Source organism: Odontomachus brunneus, unplaced genomic scaffold, assembly GCF_010583005.1.
Source record: "Odontomachus brunneus isolate Ranch 3 - 2012 unplaced genomic scaffold, Obru_v1 Obru_scaffold_124, whole genome shotgun sequence".
In the NCBI taxonomy this organism is placed as follows: Eukaryota; Metazoa; Arthropoda; class Insecta; order Hymenoptera; family Formicidae; genus Odontomachus; species Odontomachus brunneus.
Window position 1 is genome coordinate 446,274 of NW_022639574.1, and position 23,104 is coordinate 469,377.

General features: G+C 34.9%; 1 protein-coding gene across 10 annotated transcripts in view; it reads right to left on the reverse strand.

Annotated features, from left to right (window-relative positions):
* Positions 1-205: 205 nt before the first annotated feature.
* Positions 206-23,104, reverse strand: part of LOC116849683 (myosin-IIIa-like) — a 60,634-nt gene continuing 37,735 nt past the window's right edge. For 5 of the 10 annotated variants that reach the window (XM_032827070.1, XM_032827069.1, XM_032827068.1 and 2 more), the window contains 15 exons: positions 20,416-20,750; positions 17,995-18,276; positions 16,723-17,307; positions 15,489-15,880; positions 14,795-15,123; positions 13,856-14,362; positions 12,573-12,856; positions 12,160-12,434; positions 11,157-11,521; positions 10,326-10,436; positions 9,988-10,244; positions 5,661-5,869; positions 5,467-5,547; positions 3,592-3,756; positions 206-1,406 (listed from right to left, as the gene is read on the reverse strand). In XM_032827070.1, coding sequence (XP_032682961.1) covers positions 629-1,406; positions 3,592-3,756; positions 5,467-5,547; positions 5,661-5,869; positions 9,988-10,244; positions 10,326-10,436; positions 11,157-11,521; positions 12,160-12,434; positions 12,573-12,856; positions 13,856-14,362; positions 14,795-15,123; positions 15,489-15,880; positions 16,723-17,307; positions 17,995-18,276; positions 20,416-20,748 — 4,953 coding nt within the window. In that variant the 5' untranslated portion in view covers positions 20,749-20,750 and the 3' untranslated portion in view covers positions 206-628. Of the gene's footprint in view, positions 1,407-3,415; positions 3,438-3,591; positions 3,757-5,466; positions 5,564-5,660; positions 5,870-9,987; positions 10,245-10,325; positions 10,437-11,156; positions 11,522-12,159; positions 12,435-12,572; positions 12,857-13,855; positions 14,363-14,794; positions 15,124-15,488; positions 15,881-16,722; positions 17,308-17,994; positions 18,277-20,415; positions 20,751-20,862; positions 21,046-23,104 lie in introns of those variants that run through there. The other 5 variants (XM_032827073.1, XM_032827072.1, XM_032827077.1 and 2 more) reach the window with 5 other exon arrangements.

Below are 23,104 nucleotides of genomic sequence, written 5' to 3' on the forward strand. Positions count from 1 at the left end.
ATATATATATATATATATATATATATATATATATATATATATATATATATATGTAGTTTAGGTTTAATATATCAAAGAAAAAGAAAAAATAAAAGATGATGGATCAATTCAAAGTCGAAGAAAGTAGTCCTTGATAAGACTTATATTCATCGTGGCGGAAGAAGTGAAGTGGAGGATAGTTTAGGAATTAGAAGCTTCTGGAGAATTGAGCAATTATCACAACATGTGGTGCTTTACTTTGAACAAACTTTCAGATTTCCGTCAGTATTTTGACGAGTAATCGTACAAATAATTAACGAGCATAATTTATTTGTTACTTACATCGATGATAAACGTTTAATTTAAGTAAAGCTAGACGTGACTAGTTCTAGACAGTCGCTAAGTTTCATAGATTCTCAACAAGGGAACGATATAATAAATAATATAAAGTAAATGTAACTCGACAATATATACGGTCTTTTCTTCTCATCATTATAAATTAACTAATTTACTAATCAATTAGTCGATCTTCGGTACTTTATAATGCGGCTACGTCGGATTGTCTATCAAACACTGAATCAAACTCGGTGATATCCTCTTGAAACAGAAGAATACTTGAAACTAAAACGTTAAGTAACACAAAGTGACCTCACTTTTTCCCGTTGACCATTTTGTTTTGGGTTGGCGCCAACGGCGCTCTTCTCTTCACATGCTTCTCCGGAACTTTATCCTTCGGCAGTGGGACTCTGTTGGAAACTAATTCCCCTTTTCTCTTCCTTAATGATTCAGTCGGCAGATATCCGGTCGGTCTCAGCAATTGCCTGAAATTGTACGGTCCATTAATGTCCTCTGCGTCGTACTCGACCTTGCTGATCTCTTGTCGCTTCTCGATCACGGTGGGTCTCAGCAGCTGCCGCAGGTTAGCCGCGATATTGAACGTGTCTTCTTTCTGCAACTGCTTGTGTTCCGCAGGCTTGTCATTTGCGTCGCTCAACCGGTTGATACCGTTCTTGTGATATACATTGTTTTGATGGTTCTTTATCAGATAACCGTTTGGCTTAGGACTCGACCGACCGGATGTCTTCTCGGAACCGTTGTTAGTGGTTATCGAGCCGTTGGTTAATTCGGTGTGTACGGTGCTCGAAATATTCACTTGACTCTTAACAATGCGGTTGTTTGTCTTGTGGGGTGTCTGACGGATGTTGTAGCCATTGACCGGCATGTGATATTCGTTGATGGGATTATGGTGTCCGTTAACGAGATTATGTCCATTGAAAGTGCTCTGTCGTTCGCTCCCGTGGTTATATCGATCGTCGATTACGAATCGTAGGCCAGTTGAATCGTGGATATGCGGAGAATCGGTTTTACGTTGCTTGCCTGCTTGCGATTGCACGTTATTGCCGCTATGCAGGTCATTAATCGTTGTACTGGAAAAAAATAAGTTACGATTTTGATCATGCGAATTATTTCCTCAGCTACCGGATGTTTATTACAATATGTTAACGTCTGTTAACATATTGTAGACCGGAAATTTGAATTGTCGTTTTAAATTTTTGAAACGCTGAAGACTAGAAACATTGATTTATTCTTTTAGTAGGCGGTACATTTGTAAATTCTGTTTTTACCTCTTCATGAAGGATAATGTTTTAATGAATATTATATCAAAAGAAATTTATTGATTAATTCCAAATTCATATTAATCGTATATTTATTAAAGATATGTCAAAGTGGATGACGAGAACTCCAAAAATATTGATAACATAAAGGCGATCATTAAAACGACATATCAGATAAGTACTAACACAATCACGTTACTGTTTTCATATTTCTTATGCATATAGGTCTTATATAAGCGTGTGTTGCTTTGTTTTATCATATTTAGCGGGTAGTATAATCACGCATATATATAAATCTTTCTGCATACTTATCGTATATTCTTAAGCATCTAAATTTAATTATAAAGATACAGTAATGTTCTTTGAAATTGAAATGTTTCTTTAAGATTGGATCAGCCTTTTAAATTGAAATAGTCCTTCAAAATTGGGTCATTTCAAAGTTATCGAACTCTTTATAATAAGATATCGGCGAAGGTCAGGACTTGACAATGTTAAGGCAATATTTCGCAGCAAACTCAGGATGCAAAGTTGAATCTTCACTAAAATCACACACCACAGAGGATCGGTTAAATGTATAACGAATTGGTAGTCAGAGTACATAAAATGGCCGTTGGGGTTCGATTGGCTAAGTTTTCTCCGTGGTGAATAGATATAAATCCTGGAAATCTAGATGAGAGAAACAGAACGAAAAGGAAAAAGCCGGAATAGATCTCCGAGTCTGATAGACTCGGAGAAGAAGCCGAAGCTTGACCCAAAAGAAAGAGAAGCCGTAAGCTTCACCCGGAATAAATCTCCGGCGAGTTCGATAGACTCAGAAAAGAAGCCGAGCTTCATCCAAGAGCGAGAGAAGCCGAAGGCTTCGCCTGAAGTAAATCCCCGGCGAGTTTGATAGATTCGGAAAAGAAGTCGAAACTTCATCCAATAAGAGAGACAAAAGCCGAAGGAGTAAATCTGCTCGAAGTAAATCTCCGATGAGTCTAAAGGCTCATCTACAATGAGATTGGCAGTAAGACGTAAGTAGTAAACAAATTGGCCAATCATAGTCGATTATTCTTATAATAATCGACTGTGGTTGGTCAACTCGTTTACTGCTTGCGTTTTACTGTCTACTGCCAATCCCATTGTAAATGGCCCTTTATAGACTTGAAGAAGCCGAAGACTTTGTTCAGAGTAAACCTCCGACGAATCTAATGGATTCGGAGAAGCCGAAGCTTCTCTTAAAAGACTGCTGATAATCTTTTTTTCCTCGTCTTCTTCTCCAGGAAAGAATTTCCTCAGTCGATACGTCGGATCCTCCCAAAATTTCGCCTTCGATGATATTCTAAAATATTGCGAGCGAGAGGTGATACCCAGAAAAAATAGAATTTAGTCATGGAAGAATATAAGGACACTTTCTTATATCCCTTGTTAAATTGAATTTTTATCGCAAGAGAGAGAGAGAGAGAGAGAGAGAGAGAGAGAGAGAGAGAGAGAGAGAGAGAGAGAGACGCTTTGTCATGTAACATTGTGCGGAAAGTCATGAAGTAAGTGTTATTTGTATGATGCTGGTCGGAGGCAGTGCTGGGAAATCGAGCCCGGATGTATTGGCGTTTTTCCCTTCACTTACGCTTCCGTTTATCCGTGTAACGAGTTCTTAATTGGAGTTCGTAATATTCTTTGGCATCCCATTGAATGTAGGTTTTAAGTTATAGTTTTAAATATGTTTGAATTAAATATCAAGTTTGAATTATATATCCGATCTACAATATGTTAATAATAATTCACGAACTACAAAGCCACTACAAGATATATTCGTGGCGACAGTATAAATTTGACTTTACCTGGAAATTTACCATGATTCCTCTAGTAACATATGAAATGATACAAATGCACAATTAGTCGCTGGATGTTCATTGAAACGGGACTCAGACAGAGCTCGCTGAATAATTGATTGATCGTTGAGATAACAACGATGCGTAATACTTTGTGTGCTTGTCTTATACGGCACATTTCTTACCTTACATTCTTCTTGGAGCTCTCGTTTTCGCGCAGATCGGACGGATGTCTCAGAGCTTTGTGCCATATATCTGACAGATGTTTCTCTGGCGCCACCGCAAAATCGCCCTGAGCCGCACGATCCCTTCTCTCGGCACTCATTTCCAGAATCTGACCACTCCGATTCCTATAACGAGGATGATCTTGTTGTTACATCGACTTGAGTGAAATTTTCGTGCGACATCGACGAAACAGTGTTCGACGACTAAAGGACTATTTTTACGAATAATTATCTACATGACGTACATAAAATTAAAGAAGGGGTCAACTGATAAATTTGTCAAAGTGTTCGCATAAAATCGTATTTTTTTTCTGCTTAGAACTTGAACATGTCATTGGTGAAGCTGATATGAAACTATAATATGCAATCAAACAAGGAAATATATGGGAAATGTCATTCATCGATTTTGATAGCCTTTAAATGTGTTTTACAGCAGATGAAAATAAGAGACACATATTTTCTGTTTGTATGTGCTTTGGTTTAACCTTCCATTCATGTAACCTTCCGTTATTCGCATACTTTTTGGAACAAGAATAGTCGCAGATCACCTGAGAGCTGATGCTCTATTTATTTTATAGAAAATCTACATTTTGAATACAATTATCCTGTTTACTACTTTTAGAATTTGTGGAAACATTAAAATAAAATAAATTTAATTAAACATTTTATTATTTACGTGCAAAATATGTAAAACATACAATGTTAAAAAAAAAAAAAAAAAATTATATATATATATATATAATGTGTGTATCATATTCCCTAAAAGTCACGTCGTAATTTTTTTAAATTAATTTAAAAAAACAATAAAAATAAATAAAAATCATTAGCTTTTTCAAGTAAAAAACAAAAGGTTCACTGTAAAAAAGCTAGACAGCAATATTGGAAATATATTAATTGTCACAGTGCACCTTGTATTTTTTACTTCCTACAGCTTTGATGTTGATGTTGCAAGACAAGTATGTACTGTTTTAGGAAAGTAAAGAATATAGGAAAGTAAAAAATATAATGCGTGTCTCCCTCTTCTATTCTATGTTGCATTAAAGAAATTTGGAATGCATCTTACAAGTGCGCACGAGTAACGGAAAGTTAAAGCCTGCCTGTCTCTCCCTGTTTTTCTTTGTCTCTCCCTGCTTCTCCTGTCTCTCCCTGTCTCTCCCTGTTTTTCCCTGTCTGTCCCTGTCTCTCCCTATCTCTCCCTGCCTCTCCTGTTTCTGCCTGTCTCTCCCCGTCTCTCCCTGTCTCTCCCCGTCTTTCCCTGTCTCTCCCTGTCTCTCCCTAAAATTATTAATTAATTAAACTATATTTTAATTTAATTTTAATTTTATTTTTATTTTACATTTTTTATTGTTTTTTATTAGCTATATGGCGCGCGCATAGTGCGTGCATGTATTATTCTAGTAAAAATAAGAAATATATGTTAAAAAACATTTAATGTAATTTTATTATATAAATATGTAAATCTAAATATATAAATGTAAATCATTAAAATTATCATGAAATACCATAAAACTATTTTTTATTTAAAACATTTTTTCATGTACTTCACTGTTTTAAGAATATTCTCTTACAATTAATTTTACCGAATTTCCTCGACGGATTATTTCGGTCCCTAAACGTGCGAGAAGGCACACATGAAAATATATATCTCTTACTTCCGGTTTCTTTACAACGTATTCGAAGGCTATCAAGGTCGACAAGTAACGCTTCGATAAATTTCCTGGTAAGACAGACTTCAGACTTCGCTCAGGCTTTTACAGCGACGAGTAAATGAGCATCGATATCAGCGTCATGCAAACTAGCGTTCAGGTACAGAACAGGCCGGATTTCATGATATACCTCGACGATGGGTGGAGGTCATTTTCTAGCCGTATCAACGGTAAGTCCCAGCCAACTTCGTCGTCTTCGAATTCCGAACCACTTGCGGTGTGAGTGCCAGAAGCATTCGAAAATTAAGCATTTGAATTTCCGTTTCAGGTATACGACTCTCTAAATTGAGATAAGGGAGAATGGCTTGACTTATACATATCTACCTGCTCATCTCCTCCTTCAGGTCCCGGTAATACTTGACAGTGTTTTCCTCGTCCGGTTGCGTCCCGCTGCGGTACTGCAATATTGACTGCACCATGTTGAATCCTTCAGGACGCACATAGTTGAGCGGTGGTTCCTCGATATCGCTCAATCTGATGCCAGGCTTGTTGCGACGCAGATTTTTGTGCAAATCCTGGTTCTTCATGTGTACCTGACAATGAGAATAATCTCACGATAAACATTCATCGACAAACCGAATTTAACTAAAATCACTTAATTGAATCAACGGCACGACGGTCGGTGATTGATATGGTTTCCGTGCATAATACTAGGTAAAAGGATTATACGACGACCGTCATGATTCAGAGTTAAGCTCGAATAAAGTTTCTTATGATAAATAAAAATAAGAATAAGAAGCCTGTAAAAGCTAATGTAGGATGTAAGCTGTGATGATTTTTCATATAAATATAAAGATAACATTGCGTAACGTTTGGATCGTCTGCATATATTGCTTGTTATATATTGACTAAATTATCATTGTAAATAAAAACATATTATCATAACGTATATCCTATGTGTGTTTACTCTTAAATGCAAAGTTTCCCATTTAAATTGATTCACATGATCAACTTTCGAAATTATTCTCTATACCGAAAAATATTTCAGACAAAGGTTAAATCATTTTAAGAGGAAACATAATACTGATACCAATAATTTTTTGCAGGAGGGAGTAGAGATAAGAAGGTTACTTCCGATTTTTTAAATTATGGGGCTTGTTTTAATATAATTAAATATAAATTGATATAAATTAGTAAAATATAAATTGATATTGATTATTTAACATATAAAATGTACAAGAAATCATTCAAAAGTTAATAGTTTCCGAGATATTTGACATTTCATCCACATACTCTTCTTTGTATAAGATATTAAATGTCTCGTAAAATATTCACTTTTCGATAATCTCATCTTAATACTCTTGTTTATAAAATAAAGGGCTCGGTATAAAATCGAGAAGAAATTCTATATGCATTTGTAGATGCCTTAATGCACCCATCAGTATGCAAAGATTATTATCATTAGTCGATTTTTCCCCTACATCTCCAATTATAGAAAAACAAAATTATTTATATCAGATCATGTTCCATAAAAATTTCCTCGAAACTATTTAAGAAAAGGCCATAGATGTTAATAACATTAAGGTAATTGTCAAAATATCATACCAGCCACTGACACGATCACATTATAATTTTCATATTTTTTATACACAGATTTTATATTATATAAGCGTATGCTACTTAGTTTTAACATATTTAATGGAAAACATAACCATGCATGTATAGAAATCTTTCTGCAACTTTCTGTATATTTTAAGGTTTCTAAATTTAATTGTAAAGGTACAGCAATGTTTTTTGATTTCCCTAAGTGAACAAGTTTGATACGTGCGATCAGTGGAATTGTTGCAGGCAAAAAAATTTATACTAACCGATAACTGGATATATTAATTTTAAAATTTTGTATCGATTTCATCGCATATTGAGCAAAGCTCCAATTAATTTTTGCTTTTATTATAACATTTGTAAATTTGTGCAATCAATACAATGTAAACTTTGTAGAAAAAAAACACACAACACGTATAGTATTTTGTGTATAAAGTTTCTAAATGTAACATTCCCTGAAGAGAAGAAAGAAAGATGTGTCGAAATGTGGTAGCCTGTAAAAATGTGGGTACACTGTAAAAAAGTATGTAAATTTATATAAATAATAAGTGTACAATTACGCAACAAATAGCGAAAATTTGTTAATTTTTTATAAATTTCGACCTATTAATTATACAATTTTATAATTATTATTTATGTAATGCACTGTAATTTTTTTACAGTATAATAGGTAATAGACGATAAACCGGCAAGCGAAAAACTCCGAATTCGATTTCCGACTTAATCTTAACATACTCCATGCATACTATATATAACCATGTATATATGGAAATCTTTCTATATTTTTTCGTATATTTTTAAGCTTCTAGATTCAGTTATAAAGACATACAGCAATGTTTTGCGAACTTTTCCTGAGCGAAGCAAACACACGTCCAATGTATACAAGTCACAGAATTCTGTATAAAGTAAACATTCACGCTGACTACTCAAGATATCAGTGTTGAAATTTATTATTTTTACCACAAATCGAATTATATTTCTCATCTTATTTTTGTGCGTATATTAATTATATAAAAACGTTTGCAATTTTATGTTTGCAACCGATATAACATAAACTTTGCAGGAAAAGATCAATATTATTTGGCCGGTAAAATTGATAAGTATGACGTTCTCTCAATAAGAGAGAAAATAAGATATATCAAAATACGAGGCCTGAATAGCTCAGTTGGTAGAATGGTGGCCCGGCAAATGAAAGGTCCCGGGTTCAATTCCCGGTCCAGCTTTACAATGTGTTGTGATTTATTTTCTCTAATTTCTCCTGACATGTTTTCTCTCATACAATAGTTCGTAACAGACCTTTGATTGGATTTAAAATATTCTAAGTTTAAATACACTTCAGAATTGCCTCTTATAAGAAGTAAGAGGAGATTTGTGCAATAGTTTACGGAAAAACAAACATGCTGAGAAAGAGAGTAGATAAAAACGATATGTTGTGAGTTGGGTAGCTTAGTTGGCAAGAGCTGTCATCCGGAATCTACTTCCATTCCTATCTTGGCCGTTATATTTTTTTCTCTTTTATTATATAATTAAGCTGATTTGCTCACTCGGAAAAGTAATTATGTATGCAAGCAATTGTCACTCTAAAATAAACTTATTTTTGTAGATATTATCTCAATCATTGCAGCAGATCGTATGTCGAGCTAATTGTAATAAAGTTTGTGAAACGAATACATTGTTACAATTTAATTTATTTTTTAAGAGAATGTTATACTTGAACACTTTATCGACAAAATATATTTTATTATGCAAGAGAAGAGAAAAAATCAGGCAAGGTAAGCTGAACCTAGAATTGATCCGAGTGACTGTTCTGGCAACTAAGCCACACAACTCTATCCTTTGACACATTATTAAATTATTTCTTTTATTAAATTATTTTATTAAATTTTATTAATATTTTATTTATATTATTTACTAAATTTTAATAATTTTAATTATTAAAGATAGCAAGATAACAATTTTTACACAGCTTGTTGTCTTATAACTTATAATTATTTAGAAAGTTTTATAAAGTGTTTTAATACTAATTTTAATACTAATATTTTAATACTAATATTTTAATACTAATTTATTATTAATTTGCTGAATCAACTTATAAGAAGTTATAAAAGAGATGAGAGAAAGTATATCAGGCATGGAGTAAATTGAACCAAAAATCGATCCCAGAAAACCTCTCACTTTTTGGCGATATACCACACATATGAAGCATTGACACATTCACGTTACTCTTTTCATATTTCTTGTATATATAGATCTATAGATCTTGTAGTATAAATGTTACTATGTTTATTTTACTAAATTTAGCGGAAAACATAATCATATATGTAGAAATATATATATGTAGAAATCTTTTTTATAAACTTTTCGTATATTTTTAAACTTCTAAATTTAATTAAAAAGGTACAGCAAAATTTTTTAGATTTTTCTAATACACACATTTTCGGCATGTATAAGCTACGGAACTTTTGTATCAGATGCATATTTAGGCTAACCAGTTGGAGATATTAATTTTTTAAATTTTTTATTGTTTTTTCACGTAATTAAAATACTCGTGTTAAATAGGATATTCTGTATAGGCTTTATTTTATTAATTTTATTAATTTTATTTATCTATTTTATTTATCTTTTTTATTTTTATTGATATTTAAGAAGAAGAGCCCGCTTTATATTTTATATATTTACTTTTTTAACCGTTTAGAGCACAGTGGTTTCATAGTGAGATCACCTATTAGAACCAAATCATAGCTTCAGACATAATTTCGCAACGAAATTACCACTCAGCCGGTGCATAGTGATGCATTCTATCGGATTTTTATGTTACTCGTAATATTCGCTTCAGTTTACACGCGGTTTTGGTGCTAGTTACATGTATACTTGTGTTTGTCATCGTAAATTCTGCTTATTTCTAAGTTTCTAGCATTTATCTTACTTACAAGTAAGTTGTGTAACCTTTGCTGTTTTTCCTGTATAGGAAGAACTTATGAAACTATAACATTAATGTTGGCGAATTATAACCTCAAAGATTTTTCACTTTTCTTGGTGATCTTATCATGAGACCTGTGCTTCAAAGGGTTGTCGTTTAGTTAAGAATCGAGTTGTAGTGTTCACTTACATTTTGAGAGAACTGAATCAAATCTGCTTGTCGTAGTTTGGGATGTATTGGGTCTTTCGCCTTCGGTTTCTTCCTCATTACTTTCTCTTCTTTCTTGTACCATCTCTGCACGATAAGAGCCGCGTCCTCATGTTTCAGTCCTTCTCGCAGCAACGCCTTGTGGCCGTCGTAGATGTTGTCGTAGTTATTCAAGATCCTTTTGAAACGCTCCTCCAGTTCGTAGCCAAAACGTTTGCGGATAGTATAACCGCGGAAGTCTGTAAAGATTTAACTGTACGTGTGTAAAATGTAGAAATGTCGATTGCAAACAGCTGCTTGCGACTATTGGGTGTACATACGACTTTGTATGATAATCGCGGCATCGTTCTTCTCTAGATTCTTACGTCCTTGTTGCTGCCCCTCCTGTCTATTAATGTCAGTGTTTTCTTGCGCTTTACGTTTCATCTCGTCTATAAAAAAATCGAAATAAATTAATATAATAAATTCGGTTCCCAAATCGAGGGAAGTATGAAGCAGTATCTTTTGTAACACTAAATCATGCTAATTATCAGTAAATATGAGGAAAGGTGATATTGATATTAGTACATTAGTGACAAGTGTTCCATTATTGAGATGCTTAGCATGTACTGAACAATATCATTTACGATTAATATGATTAGTAGATTACATAAGTGTCGCTCTCTAATTATATTAATAATAAGTGATTTTATTCGTTTTATTCATAATATGATTAATATGATTAGTATGATTAATATATCATTTTATTGTTGTCTCCAAAAAGAGCACTTAACTCATTTTCAGTTATATCTATGTCTTTTTATCTCACAACAAAAATTAAAAGTTGAAATTTCAGCTTTCTAAGAAATAAACAGATCCTTCAATTTAAAATGTTTGTGATATAATTATGAATTTTGATGGATTAATCAAATCAGTAAATTGGGAAATAAAAGATCAGTTTGACGTAATGTAGATAATAACATTATGATCCATAGAAAGACTTTGGTACATTATGTTTAAACGTGAAACATTATTACCCTCCTGTAGATTCAATTATCGCGCCTAAAATCAAAGCTTTTGTTTCTTACATTTTTTTAAATAGTTATCAAGTCATATTTGATGTTAGAAATGAAAAGGTTCTATCATTAAATTTGAAAACTGAGTTTATATACTTCGTATAATGAGGGCTGAATTTTCCTCCTCTGCGCGTTTCTGAGCCAACATCTCTTCCGTGTGCTTTCGCGACAACCATCCTCGAATGTGACGTTGTAACGTGACTACCGACACAGCGAATTGCCACTTTTGCTTCTTGAATTTCATCTTTGCGAGCCACCGACGGACGCACGCTTGTACTATGATGATCTTCTTCAGCTGTTCCTCGTAAAGCTTCGAGAGAAATTCGACGTGGTAGTACTTGAGGAAAACTTTCGTTTTGCCTAACGCCCAACCGTCCATCTTGAGGCGTATCAGAAGCAGCCGGCAGGTTTCCCGATTGGCGATCACGCGTTCGTCATAGCCGAAAGCGAGGAAACAATATCTATAATTATAATTATAATTATACACATGTAATCGATAAAACGCGCAAAAGTCTTTGAATCAATCAAAAAATTCGATTCGATTTTCCATTTAATATCTACATCCATCCATATTGAAGGTGCATTTACTATTTACATTACGTCAAACTGATCTTTTATTTCCCAATTTACTGATTTGATTAATCCATCAAAATTCATAATTATATCACAAACATTTTAAATTGAAAAATTTGTTTATTTCTTAGAAAGCTGAAATTTCAACTTTTAATTTTTGTTGTGAGATAAAAAGACATAGATATAACTGAAAATGAGTTAAGTGCTCTTTTTGAAGACAACAATAAATTGATATATTAATCATACTAATCATATTAATCATATTATGAGTAAAATGAATAAAATCACTTATTTTTGCAACGATAAATTTAATCATCTTCTTCGACAAAGATATACAATTATTGTCAAAATGTTACTGCAAAATCATAGACAATTATTGCGATTATATATTTGTTCGACGAATAATTTCTCTCCATCAAACTCTCTATCAAGTGAAGTTAAACTTGACTCGAAAGCCGAATGAAACTTTTTGACCAACTCGATAACTTCGCATTTTTCGCTGCGATTATACCTATCTCAGATGTACCTTTTAAGAAATTCGTTGAACGGTATCCTATGAGAAAATCCATTCTGTCTGATTCGTATTGTCTCGAGAACACCTGTGTACCTCAACTGCTTGACAACCTTCTCCTTGTCGAAAAAGCGTGGGCTTTTCGAATCGTTCGGCTTGATGCATCGAACAAACTGAGGTGAACCGGATACCATCTTCTGTAGCAGGTCCATCAACGAATAGCGAAAGTACGTCGCCACCGTTTGCTGAGCTCTGGATTGCGATGCCAAACCGCGACTGGAGTATCGTTCCTGCGAAACATTACCGCGTTATCAACATTTCGTCTTGAAATTGGGGAGACACATACAAGTGGCTAGGTTTGCTGCAAGTCCACCAAATTGGCTCTTTGAATTAATGTTGAGTTGCATTAAATTTTGACAGTTAAGTACCTTCGTATTCTGATTCGAGTGCGATTTTCTCGAGTCGTTCTCTTGCAACGCTGAATATAGATTACCGGTCTTCGTGATCGGGCATTGGAACAGGAAACGGACCATGTCGTACTGCGATTGTCGCACCAGTTGAATGACCTCAGGCGGCAGAAAGTTCCTGTTCTTCTCGAGGAAGCCCTCAGCTTGATAAACCACGCGACCAGCGAAGTGATGAATCGCGAAGCACACCGCGTCTGATTTTGGTCGTACGTAGAATTTGGATTTAATGTTGTTGTGGAATTTTTCTGTAAATAGCACGAATTATAGTTGAAAATATACAAATATTTTATATATTATTTTCGATGGGAATTATTTGGGAAAGTATCTTCAGTTTGTTTCGGATAGTACGAAGAGAATTTTTCATTAAAAATTACTATATAATTCGAATAACTGAGCAATATATCGACATCTTCTATCTTTATTATTATTCTTTTATTGCATGTATACTGTTTATATCTTAAGAATCACTACTATCATATACTACTGAAGTACTATATACTACAAACAGGGTTGGGAAATTTATTTTTAGAAAATAATTGGTTACCATATATATATATATATATAAGGTGTTTTTCCGATAAATCACAGAACAGCCGCGGAATACAGGTAGATTAAAACATTCTTAAAACTGGATGAAACTCTTCAATTCCTCTACAATTTTGCGAACAACACATAACATTCTAAGTCATTAATCAAAGAAGACTCGCGAATGATCATGCGCCATACGGCAAACGAGCTGTGGTAGATGGCGACGTCTGCCGCTGTATGCTTGTATATTAGGTTAAACCTTACTGCGACTACGTACATGTACCTACGTACGCTACGTATGCTCTTAAAAAATCTATTACGTTCCTCTTTTTTATAAGCTAATGAATTTGACTGAAATTTATTTTTGCGTTACCAGAGAACGTGATGAAATTTGAAAGGAGTTAATATGGAAAAAGCTGTAATATTCTCTCTTTATGGGTATTGGAAACCGTGGTTAAGAAATTGTTAATTACAAATTAGAGTTTGCCAAATCAACTAATCTTGATCTAGTAACTCTTTTAGTCTCTCTGATCGGTCAAATTTCGATATTTGCAGTCCTTCAATATCCGATCTGGTATAGGCGATGCAGCATCTTTTGAACGGAGATTTCCACCGTAGGATATAATTTGTTAAGTAATTTCCGCCCAGAAGAGAAGCATAGCAACAGTAGAATAAGAAAATACACGTTTGCGAGATAACTTATATAGATTGCTCACCGATCAAAGATCGATTAGTCGCTCTGGGGAATCTGCTTTCCTCATCGAGAAGCGCCAGGAGTCCCATGGGCTTGCTAAGCAACATATCGAGTACCGGTCGATTGTCAGAGAACTCGACCAGGTCCACGGGTATCCCCTCGGCCATGTACTCCTGTTGCTCCCAAGTGAAGATATGCTGGTTAAAATAGTACTGTATCTGCTCATTCGCTATGTTGATGCAGAGCTGCTCGAACGAGTTCCTGGGGAAGTTCTCGAAGCCGAAGATGTCGAGCAACCCGATCGCCAGCGGCTCGTAATTCGGCGAGCGGCTGAAACACAGCAAACAATTGATCTGGTTGACCATCCAATCGAACAGCCGACCGTAGAGACCCTTTGCCATGGCGTCGCGCGCCGTACAAGCCTCGGCCACTGTATTGTTCCGTGTAATTGTTTCGCCTCTGGTCATGACCGAGTTTGACGTCAAAGCTTCCAGCAGATCGTTCTGTTCGACGCCAAGTAGTTTCGAAACTGAAAGTGGAAAGAGGCATCAATTACGAACACACGTAATTGATGACGGTGTCTTTGTGCGGATTAGCTTATTCATAGATTGGAGAGCTACCTGAGAGATAACTATTAATCTTTGGTGCGCTTAATTAGGATTAATTAGTCTCAATCTACTTTTTGAGTTGCTTTTGTGAGCAACTCTGACTATTTAATAAAGGTATTTTATGATTTTTACTCCTTTTTAGTCTCAAAGGAGAACAAAGAGAAAAAGCGGTTATTGTAATAGGATAAATAAATTTTTTTAATTTGATAAATTCAGCAAAATTTGAAGAATCTCATTTTAAATTTTAAATTCAATTAAAAAAATGGTGGTATCAAGAGTTTTAACTTGTTAGAGTTAACAAACCGATAATGATAGGTATCGATAAGTCATTCATGGAGAAATGAATTGTTCACCTGTGTGCAACGGAGCGGTATCGATAACCCGGCTTTTATTGTCGGTGTTGTCCTCGGTCGCCACCTCGGCAAATTCGATGTCACCCAGATGCAGTATAGCAGCTAAAACTCGATACACAGTGTCCACCTCGCTATCCTGAAACCCGAGCACCTTGAAGCCCACCTTAAGCTGCTGAAATTTGTCGATGTGAGTCTGCGACGTGTGACTGTGATGTGTGAGGTATCGATGATACCTCCGAAGCGAAGAGTCGAGGAAAAATTCCGAGAGCCGATTGTCCGCCTCCAGGCCATCGTACATGTAATAGAAGATATGGAAATTCCGCTCGCCCCTACGAAAATTGTACAACTCTTGCCGATTTATCAATCGATTGAGACTTTTAAATGTTAACAGAGGCATGCAAAAGTTTGTCGGAGTTTATTCATTTCTTTTAGTTATCTTAGTCATTTTTAGTTATTTCTTTTGTCAATAGTTAATATTTGTCGAAACTTTTATTATAATTGTTGAATTTTGTATTAATTGCATGTTATGTTCGATCAAAATATCTGTCATTGTTGTCCCCCATTTCCTGTCATCTTCTAAATCTTAATTGTCTAGATTTGTAAAATGAATTTTTTTAGCTTCATAAAATAATCAAAGATCCGATAAATTTCCGCGAGCCTCTTATTATTACGACTTTGGAAAGATAACACATACTCGGCTTGGGCGACCACTCGCGACTGTTCCAGAAGATACACCGAGATTCGCGCGCCAGTCACTTTACCGGCCTTCGTCATTGTTAGGTCCAAGTACTTGCCGAATCTGGAAGAATTGGCGTTGATGCCGGTCGTAGCGTTGCCGAACGCCTCCATTATGGGATTGATCTGAAGTATCCTTTCCTCTAAGTTTCGATTCGGCGCCTTGCTGAGATATACGAGCTGCTTCAGCAGCAGATTCGCGCTCTCCGTCTTGCCAGCTCCTGATTCGCCACTGATAACAATCGCCTGATTTTGACGTTGATGAAGCAGTGCTTGATAAGCCGCGTCGGCGACGGCGAATATATGTGGAGGATTGTCCGATCTTGCTTGGCCCTTGTATCGTTTTTGCTCCTGAAATGATAAATCGTTATCCTGACTGTTAACCACTAAATGCGGAATACAAAAGTCGTATTTATATCATGTAAGGATATCAAATAAAAAGAACCAAGTTTTAAGGTTACGTAAATTTTTTGCGCGAATTGCAATCGAATTAAATTAAAGAAAGATTCCGTGAGATTAAGAATCTGATGTAGGGACTTCAAGTACGAAGTTTAATTAACTATAAATTTTTAAAGAAATTAAAACGTAGTTTTGTATGTAATATGTTGTATAAATAACATAATTGTCTTTTCAACTATTAAAAGATTGATTAAACTGTATGATATAAGTAATTCTCTATGTCTAGTTAGAAGATTAAGTATCTCGAATGACAAATATGACCAATAATGCGTTGGACCAGCTTTGATGATTGAACTAAATTTTTTTAAAAGCTTATTTCACACAAGCGAAAGATTAAGAGAATAGGAAAATACTGAAAAAATTAACAGTTAATATTATATTTTCCTATTACGAAATCCATCAAAATTTATATATATATATATATATATAAAAGTTTTGATGGATTTCGTAATAGGAAAATATAATATTAACTGATATATATATATATATATATATATATATATATATATATATATAAAGTTTATATATAAGTATATATAAACTTATATATACTTATATATTAACCTAACCTTATATTTAAATATTATAAATATTATATATTTATAAATATATAACTTTGTATATTATATATTACACTCGTAAAACTACGTATGTATATACTACACTCGAAATCAAGTTCATTCAACTCGATTTGAGTCAACTTATCTCTTTTTATACTGTAAAGATACACTCACAATGCCGGTGTACAGGCCGAGATTGGTGAAGGGATTAACGGCAACCAGTATGTCGCCGATGTACGTGTAGATTTGCGCTTGCTCGTATCGGTGCTGCAATTGTTCGACGATCGCCTCTTCCGACAGCATGTCTAACGCCGCTAGATCGTCCATGTACATCTTCTCGGGCCTAGTTTTGCGGTCTGTTTTCAATTTACCGTGCTTAGTGGTCACCTCAGGTTGCCGGTGAACGCGACCCTCGGCTCTCTGCCTGCGAATCTCTTCTCTTAGCTGTTGCCTGATTCTCTCCACTTTCGGCTCCACGTTCATCAACAAAGGGTGCTCTCTCAATTCGCTTGCAAACGGCCGATGTTCAAGATCCTTTACCAAACACTCGGCTATGAAGTCCGTTAGTTCTGGCAAGTACATGTCCGGAGCCTTCAACGAAGGTGGCGGATTGCGAGGGATTTGAAAGAGCGCACGCATGGGGTGCAACTCTGACAAGGGTGGGTCACCCTCGGCTAGTTCAATGGCGGTGATGCCGATTGACCAGACGTCGCAACGTGAGTCGTACGATGAGTCCAGTTGCTGCTCGCAAGCTATCACCTGGTTTTTTGGTATAAACAAAAAGTGCGATTCATGTTTTCAGTCGTGAGAAGTGAAATAGTTTAATATCAATGGCTTGTAAAAGCATACGTCGGAGAGCTGACAGTTTCTTGGGTTAAAAGATAAATCCTATTATAGACGCGAATCAGAAAGTTATCTGTACACAACGATATTTAATTAATAACTTAAAATTTTACAAAGTTTGCAAAATATCAATGAAATTTTGTGTTCAGTTTAATGAGTTAACTGTAATAAGATCTATATGTGCAAAAAATACGAAAAGGATAGCGTGATCATATCAATGCTTATTTGATAATCATAATCATATTATCGGCATTTTTAGAGTTTGTTATCAACTTCGACATTTCCTTAACTATAATTGTAATTATAATTATAAGTGTAAATGTTCAATTATAAGTGTTTCAGTTCAATTTCTTATTTTTATTAAATAGAATTGAAACATGTTTAATCATTGTTATTATTAAAAACCAACTTGATATTTAGTACTTATTCCTTTATTATTTTTTTTTCACACAAATAACTTCTTGTATTTCATATTGTAAGTTATAAGTTATAAGTTTTCTAATTATAAGTTATAAGTTATAAGTTATAAGTTTTCTAATTATTTTATTTTTTGATCGAATTACGATTTCGTCGTGAGGATGATAAAGCTCGAGCTAAATTTACCTCCGGCGCCATCCAATACGGCGTTCCAACGGACGTGTTTTTTCTGGCAAGTGTCGCGGCCAAATGCGACGATACACCGAAATCGACTAATTTGACGCGCGCTTCTTCGGTGAGCAGGATGTTGTGACCCTTCACATCGCGGTGCATACAGTGATTACTGTGCAGGAAGATGAGCGCCTCGACAGTCTCCTTCAAGATATAAGCTATCTGGTCGTCCTTTAAGCGGCTACAGCGTTTCTTAAGACCCTGTACGAGATCGGTCACCGAGCCTCCGGTGCACAACTGGAATCAGAGCAAGAAACTTTTTAGATACGTTGACTTGATTCCCTCTCTGGAAGACTGAGAAATTAATCTACAGGAATTACACGCCTGCTACACGGAAAAAAAATTCGAATTAGTGTAACTGAATTTTCTGTTATTCGTATGCTTATTTTATAACTGTTAACGACAATCTCCTTATCGTTGCATTGTTGTTGTGTGGATATAATTGTATAAGTATAAAACGGTAGAAAAAAGTTGAGCAAAGTAATAAAAATAATTAAATAATTTTCGTTAAAAGTTACAGAGAATAGGCTTGCAGGGGATCAAGTGAAAATTCTTTTATAAAAAAGGAAAGATTCCTGTAGGAGATTTTTACTCAGTCAATTGTTCTCAGTTATCTCAAACGAATTTTAAAGAGATGTCGGAATGTCGCTAAACGACTTAAAAATGTGTGTAATAATTTGTCGTTCTAGCCGTACTGATTTATAAAACCTTTTGAATGATTAAAGTACACATTTTAACGTTCCACGCAAATAAAGACTTTAAACTAAAAATAACGAAAAACATTTTTGAAATATGATATCTGGAGCTGTCTTCGCAAAACAATATGTATTTTATACAAAAGTTAAGCGATTGCTAGAAAAAAATTCAAATTGTTAGCGTGTAAGAAAATGCTCATAATAATACTGTTCAATCTTCAGAAATATATTTCAAAGTTTAGAGAGAAAGCATATTTTATCATTAACAATATGGTACGTGAATTTCTCAAGTTTACGGAAGTTGTATTAGTGTTACCGGTGGTACATAAATACACATATTAACATGAACCTACTCTCTAAAGTACAATCACTACATTCTTCACTGAAATACTATACTTATAACTGGTGATTCAGTTAGAAATTTAGCACTGTAATAAGTAATATTGTGTTCGCTGCTATCTGTGAGAAGTATTTTAAAAGGTTTAGGAACGATAATTACGATGTCAACAAGTCACATTCTAATCATCCAAACAAAATGGAAAATAACAAATTGGAAGCATTGCTCAACGAAAACTCAGTCCAAATATTAAAGAAGCTTGCAGGGCAGCTTGAAGTTGACGAATCAACAATATTCCGTCATCTAAAAACAATGGGAAAGATCCAAAAGGAAGGAAGATGGTTTCCCTATGAACTCTCTGCAAATTAATTGCAAATTGCAAGTCGACTCTCATTACTTGTTATCTGTCTCTCAATGTTTGCCAGATATAAAAAGAGCTTTTGTGGCGAATAGTTACGAGTGATAAAAAGTGGATCAATTTTGACAATTCTAAAAAGTTATTGGTTGAACTCGGCCAATTATCGACATCCATATTGTAAAAAAATTATAGTGTATTAATTATAGTGTAGTAAATTATATTATATAAATAATAATTGTAAAATGCATAATTAATAAGTAGAAATTTACAAAAAATTAACAAATTTTCGCTATTTGTTGCGTAATTATACACTTATTATTTATGTAAATTTGCATACTTTTTTACAATGCACAACAAAACGTAATGTGCACGATTATAAGATTCTCCTATCTATCTAGTGGCACCAAGGAGTGCTTTATTATAAGATATTATTACCAGAGCAAACAATCATAGGAGATCGCTACAGTCAATAGTTATGGCGTTCGAATCCAATATAATGGAAAAACACTCTCAAATGGCTGCGAATTGACGCAAAGTCATTCTGTTTCACGATAACGTCAGGCCGTATGTTACTGTTACGACTAAAAAGATGTTGTTCAAGTTAGGTTGGAAAGTCGTGCCACACCTATCGTACTTTACAAACATCGCTCCATCTGATTTTCATTTATTCAGGTCGATGCAACACTGTCTATCTGATATACGGTTCCAAAATGCTACGGAAGTACAGAAATAGGTTGATGAATGGATTGCTTCAAAAGATGAGTCATTTTATCGACACAATATTGCCCGAAATATGGTAAAAAGTTATTGATTGCGATGGCCAATATTTGATTGAAATATTATATATCATTTAATTGTTATTAATAAATAAAAATCACTTTAATATTCTATGAATTTTTGTAACCACCTAATATTTGCGCGCATTTTTCCGTTCGTCCTACCCGTCTGAATTTGCTTTACCGCAAGAAAAAATTGTTCGACAATACCTCCATCACGAACCATAGTTGATCCTCTTCTTGACCGGGCTTTGCACGTTTCAGAAACAAGCCGTAGAAGAGAGGAATGTTAGGGTGCATGCTCAGATCTCTCAGTACTAAGTATTCCTCCTCGATCTCTTCAATGTTGTCTGCGACATTCTCCAATATTTTGATGGCCACTTTGGTATTAGTTTCTTTGTCGTAAGCGGCGTACACTTCACCGTATGTACCTTCGCCAATAAGTTCCTCCAATTGAAAACGCCCGCCTGGATCCGGTATCATGTCGAAGTTAACATGTTGGCTCAGGCCGTGGTACGCCATATTGGTCCCGTCTCCGGTCATTTCTGCGTATAATAAATAGTTCTCGAATTAATATATAATATCTATAAAATATAAACTATAGTTTATATAAATATATAAACTCTCTAAAATATAGATATAGACTATACTACATACATACAGGGTGTTAAAAAAGGATTCAAAATTTATAATGGGGATAGATAGTGTTCACTAAACTCAGTAAGAAATAGTGAATATAAATCGAAAAATCAATTCTTTCAGAATTAGAAGCGACTTTGATGATATATATATGATGTGCTTGTTTATATTATTAGATACACACACATACACATGCGCTTTGAAAACAGAAGATTATAACATTCTTATAACATTCTTATCATTGTGTTTACAAAATATGTTCGACCCTTTTCCATTTCTATTGTACATACTCTGTCGAAATAGCTTTAACATTTTTCGATTCGAGGCTAGTGGAAAGAATATTAAAGCTATTTCGACGGAACGTGTACATACGATTCTTAATAAACTATGTTTGTTTTTGCGATTTATAATTACACATCTGTTCAGTGTCACGCAGTTACACAGTTATGAAACAATCTTTTGTTTTAACGCGACACATGTAATAATATAAACGAACATCAGGTTATCATCAAAACCCAAAATCGCTTTTAAAGCTGAGGATTATTTTTTACGTTTATTAAGTAGGGGAATCTTAGGCATAATGAGGTCATGGGATATAATATCGTTGATCATTTTTTTAAGTAGTACACTGAAAAAAAAATTTACTAAATTTCAAAAAACGTTTGTTTGGATAGTACTGTAGAAGATATTTGTTTAAATTAAACAATTATTTTCTAAAATTAAATAAAGGAGTTTTAAATATAAATTTGTTTCTTTAATTTTAGAAAATAATTATTTAATTTAAACAAATATCTGCACAGTACTATCCAAACAAGCTTTTTGAAATTTAATAAATTTTTTTTTCAATGTACTGCCACTGTAATGAAATATCTTGCAATTATTACTCTTAGACGTCTTTTACAGAGATCAAATTGCCTTTCCGTTACCAACTGTACCGTGTGAATCGCGCACGATTGTTCTCGAAGTCTATGGAAATGAATTTACATTTCGGCGAGATAAATATCGCGGGATTCAACTGTATTTTCATCGCGCGTTTTTCAACCTAATGATGCGCTTTAACACTAATGATTCTCACTTTCCTCGTAACGAGGACGTGCATCTAAAATAATGCCGACTTTAACGACAGAAGTCCTACTCCATTGAGAGAAGCCATGCGAGGATCGAAGCCAGCTGCGGCTTTTTGTCGCCAGTATAAGCCGCAAAAAGAAATCGTGAAGCCACCGAGAACTACGTTCTTCTTCCTCGTGAATTCCTTCCTCTTTTCTCTGTATCTCTCCTTTCTATTTCTTTTTTAAGCGGAGAACAAAGATTTTGCTCGAAAAAAAATATTATTAAGAAATTATTTATGATTATTTCACTACTTGACATTCTGTTGTCTTTCAACGACAATGTCAAATATGCCATTCGCATACTCTCTCGATTATCTTGCAGGAACTGACTTTACTCGATGTTCGTTCGAGCATATCGGCGAAAGGATTTCTCTTGGAGTGCTTCCAACTCTTGCCTCGCTAATTTTCGACGCGCTTAATTTCACTATGCAAATTGAATTCGTAGCGTGACCGACAAGAACGTGCCTTAATTAAACATAAAACCGACATTGAACTGTATTTTCTATCGAAATTCCGATCGGTGAAGTTAATTACAGATACTACAGATCGTCGACAGACGATCAGGACAATCAGACTGCTGGATAATGGAGCCTGAGATAACTTGGAATATGACAGATACAATTCTTACGCGTTCAACACGTATGGTCGTTCGCTTGAGCAACGGACAAGTGAGCGAGCGGTTGCACCAATAATACACTCGCGCGTTATTCTTGTTGAGCAACTTTCTCGTCGTGCAAAATTTATGCACGCATTAATTACGACCGTGCCGAGCAAAATAATGGGAATTGTCAAAGATGCGTCTATTAATCGTCCGCACGTGCGCGGCAGTCCGCGCATGTAATTACAACGATCATTACGGGGGAGCCCGCGAGATTGTGAGTAAATACGTGTACCGTAGCAACGGTTTACACGCAAAAGTTGACGCTCATGGTAATAGATCGCTCGGCGCTCTAAAAACAATGCGCGCGACCGCAAACACTCGTTTATCGCGTTAAGAAACATGAGATTGCCGGACACGCGTCTGAAGTGACTTCGCGTTTAATGCGGCGATTTTTCGCCTCACTGATCCTTTAGCAAGTCTTAGTTTGTCAAGCTGAATTGGTTAACTGTAAAAAAATGTGGTGATGACTTTTTCTTGGAGATAAATAGAG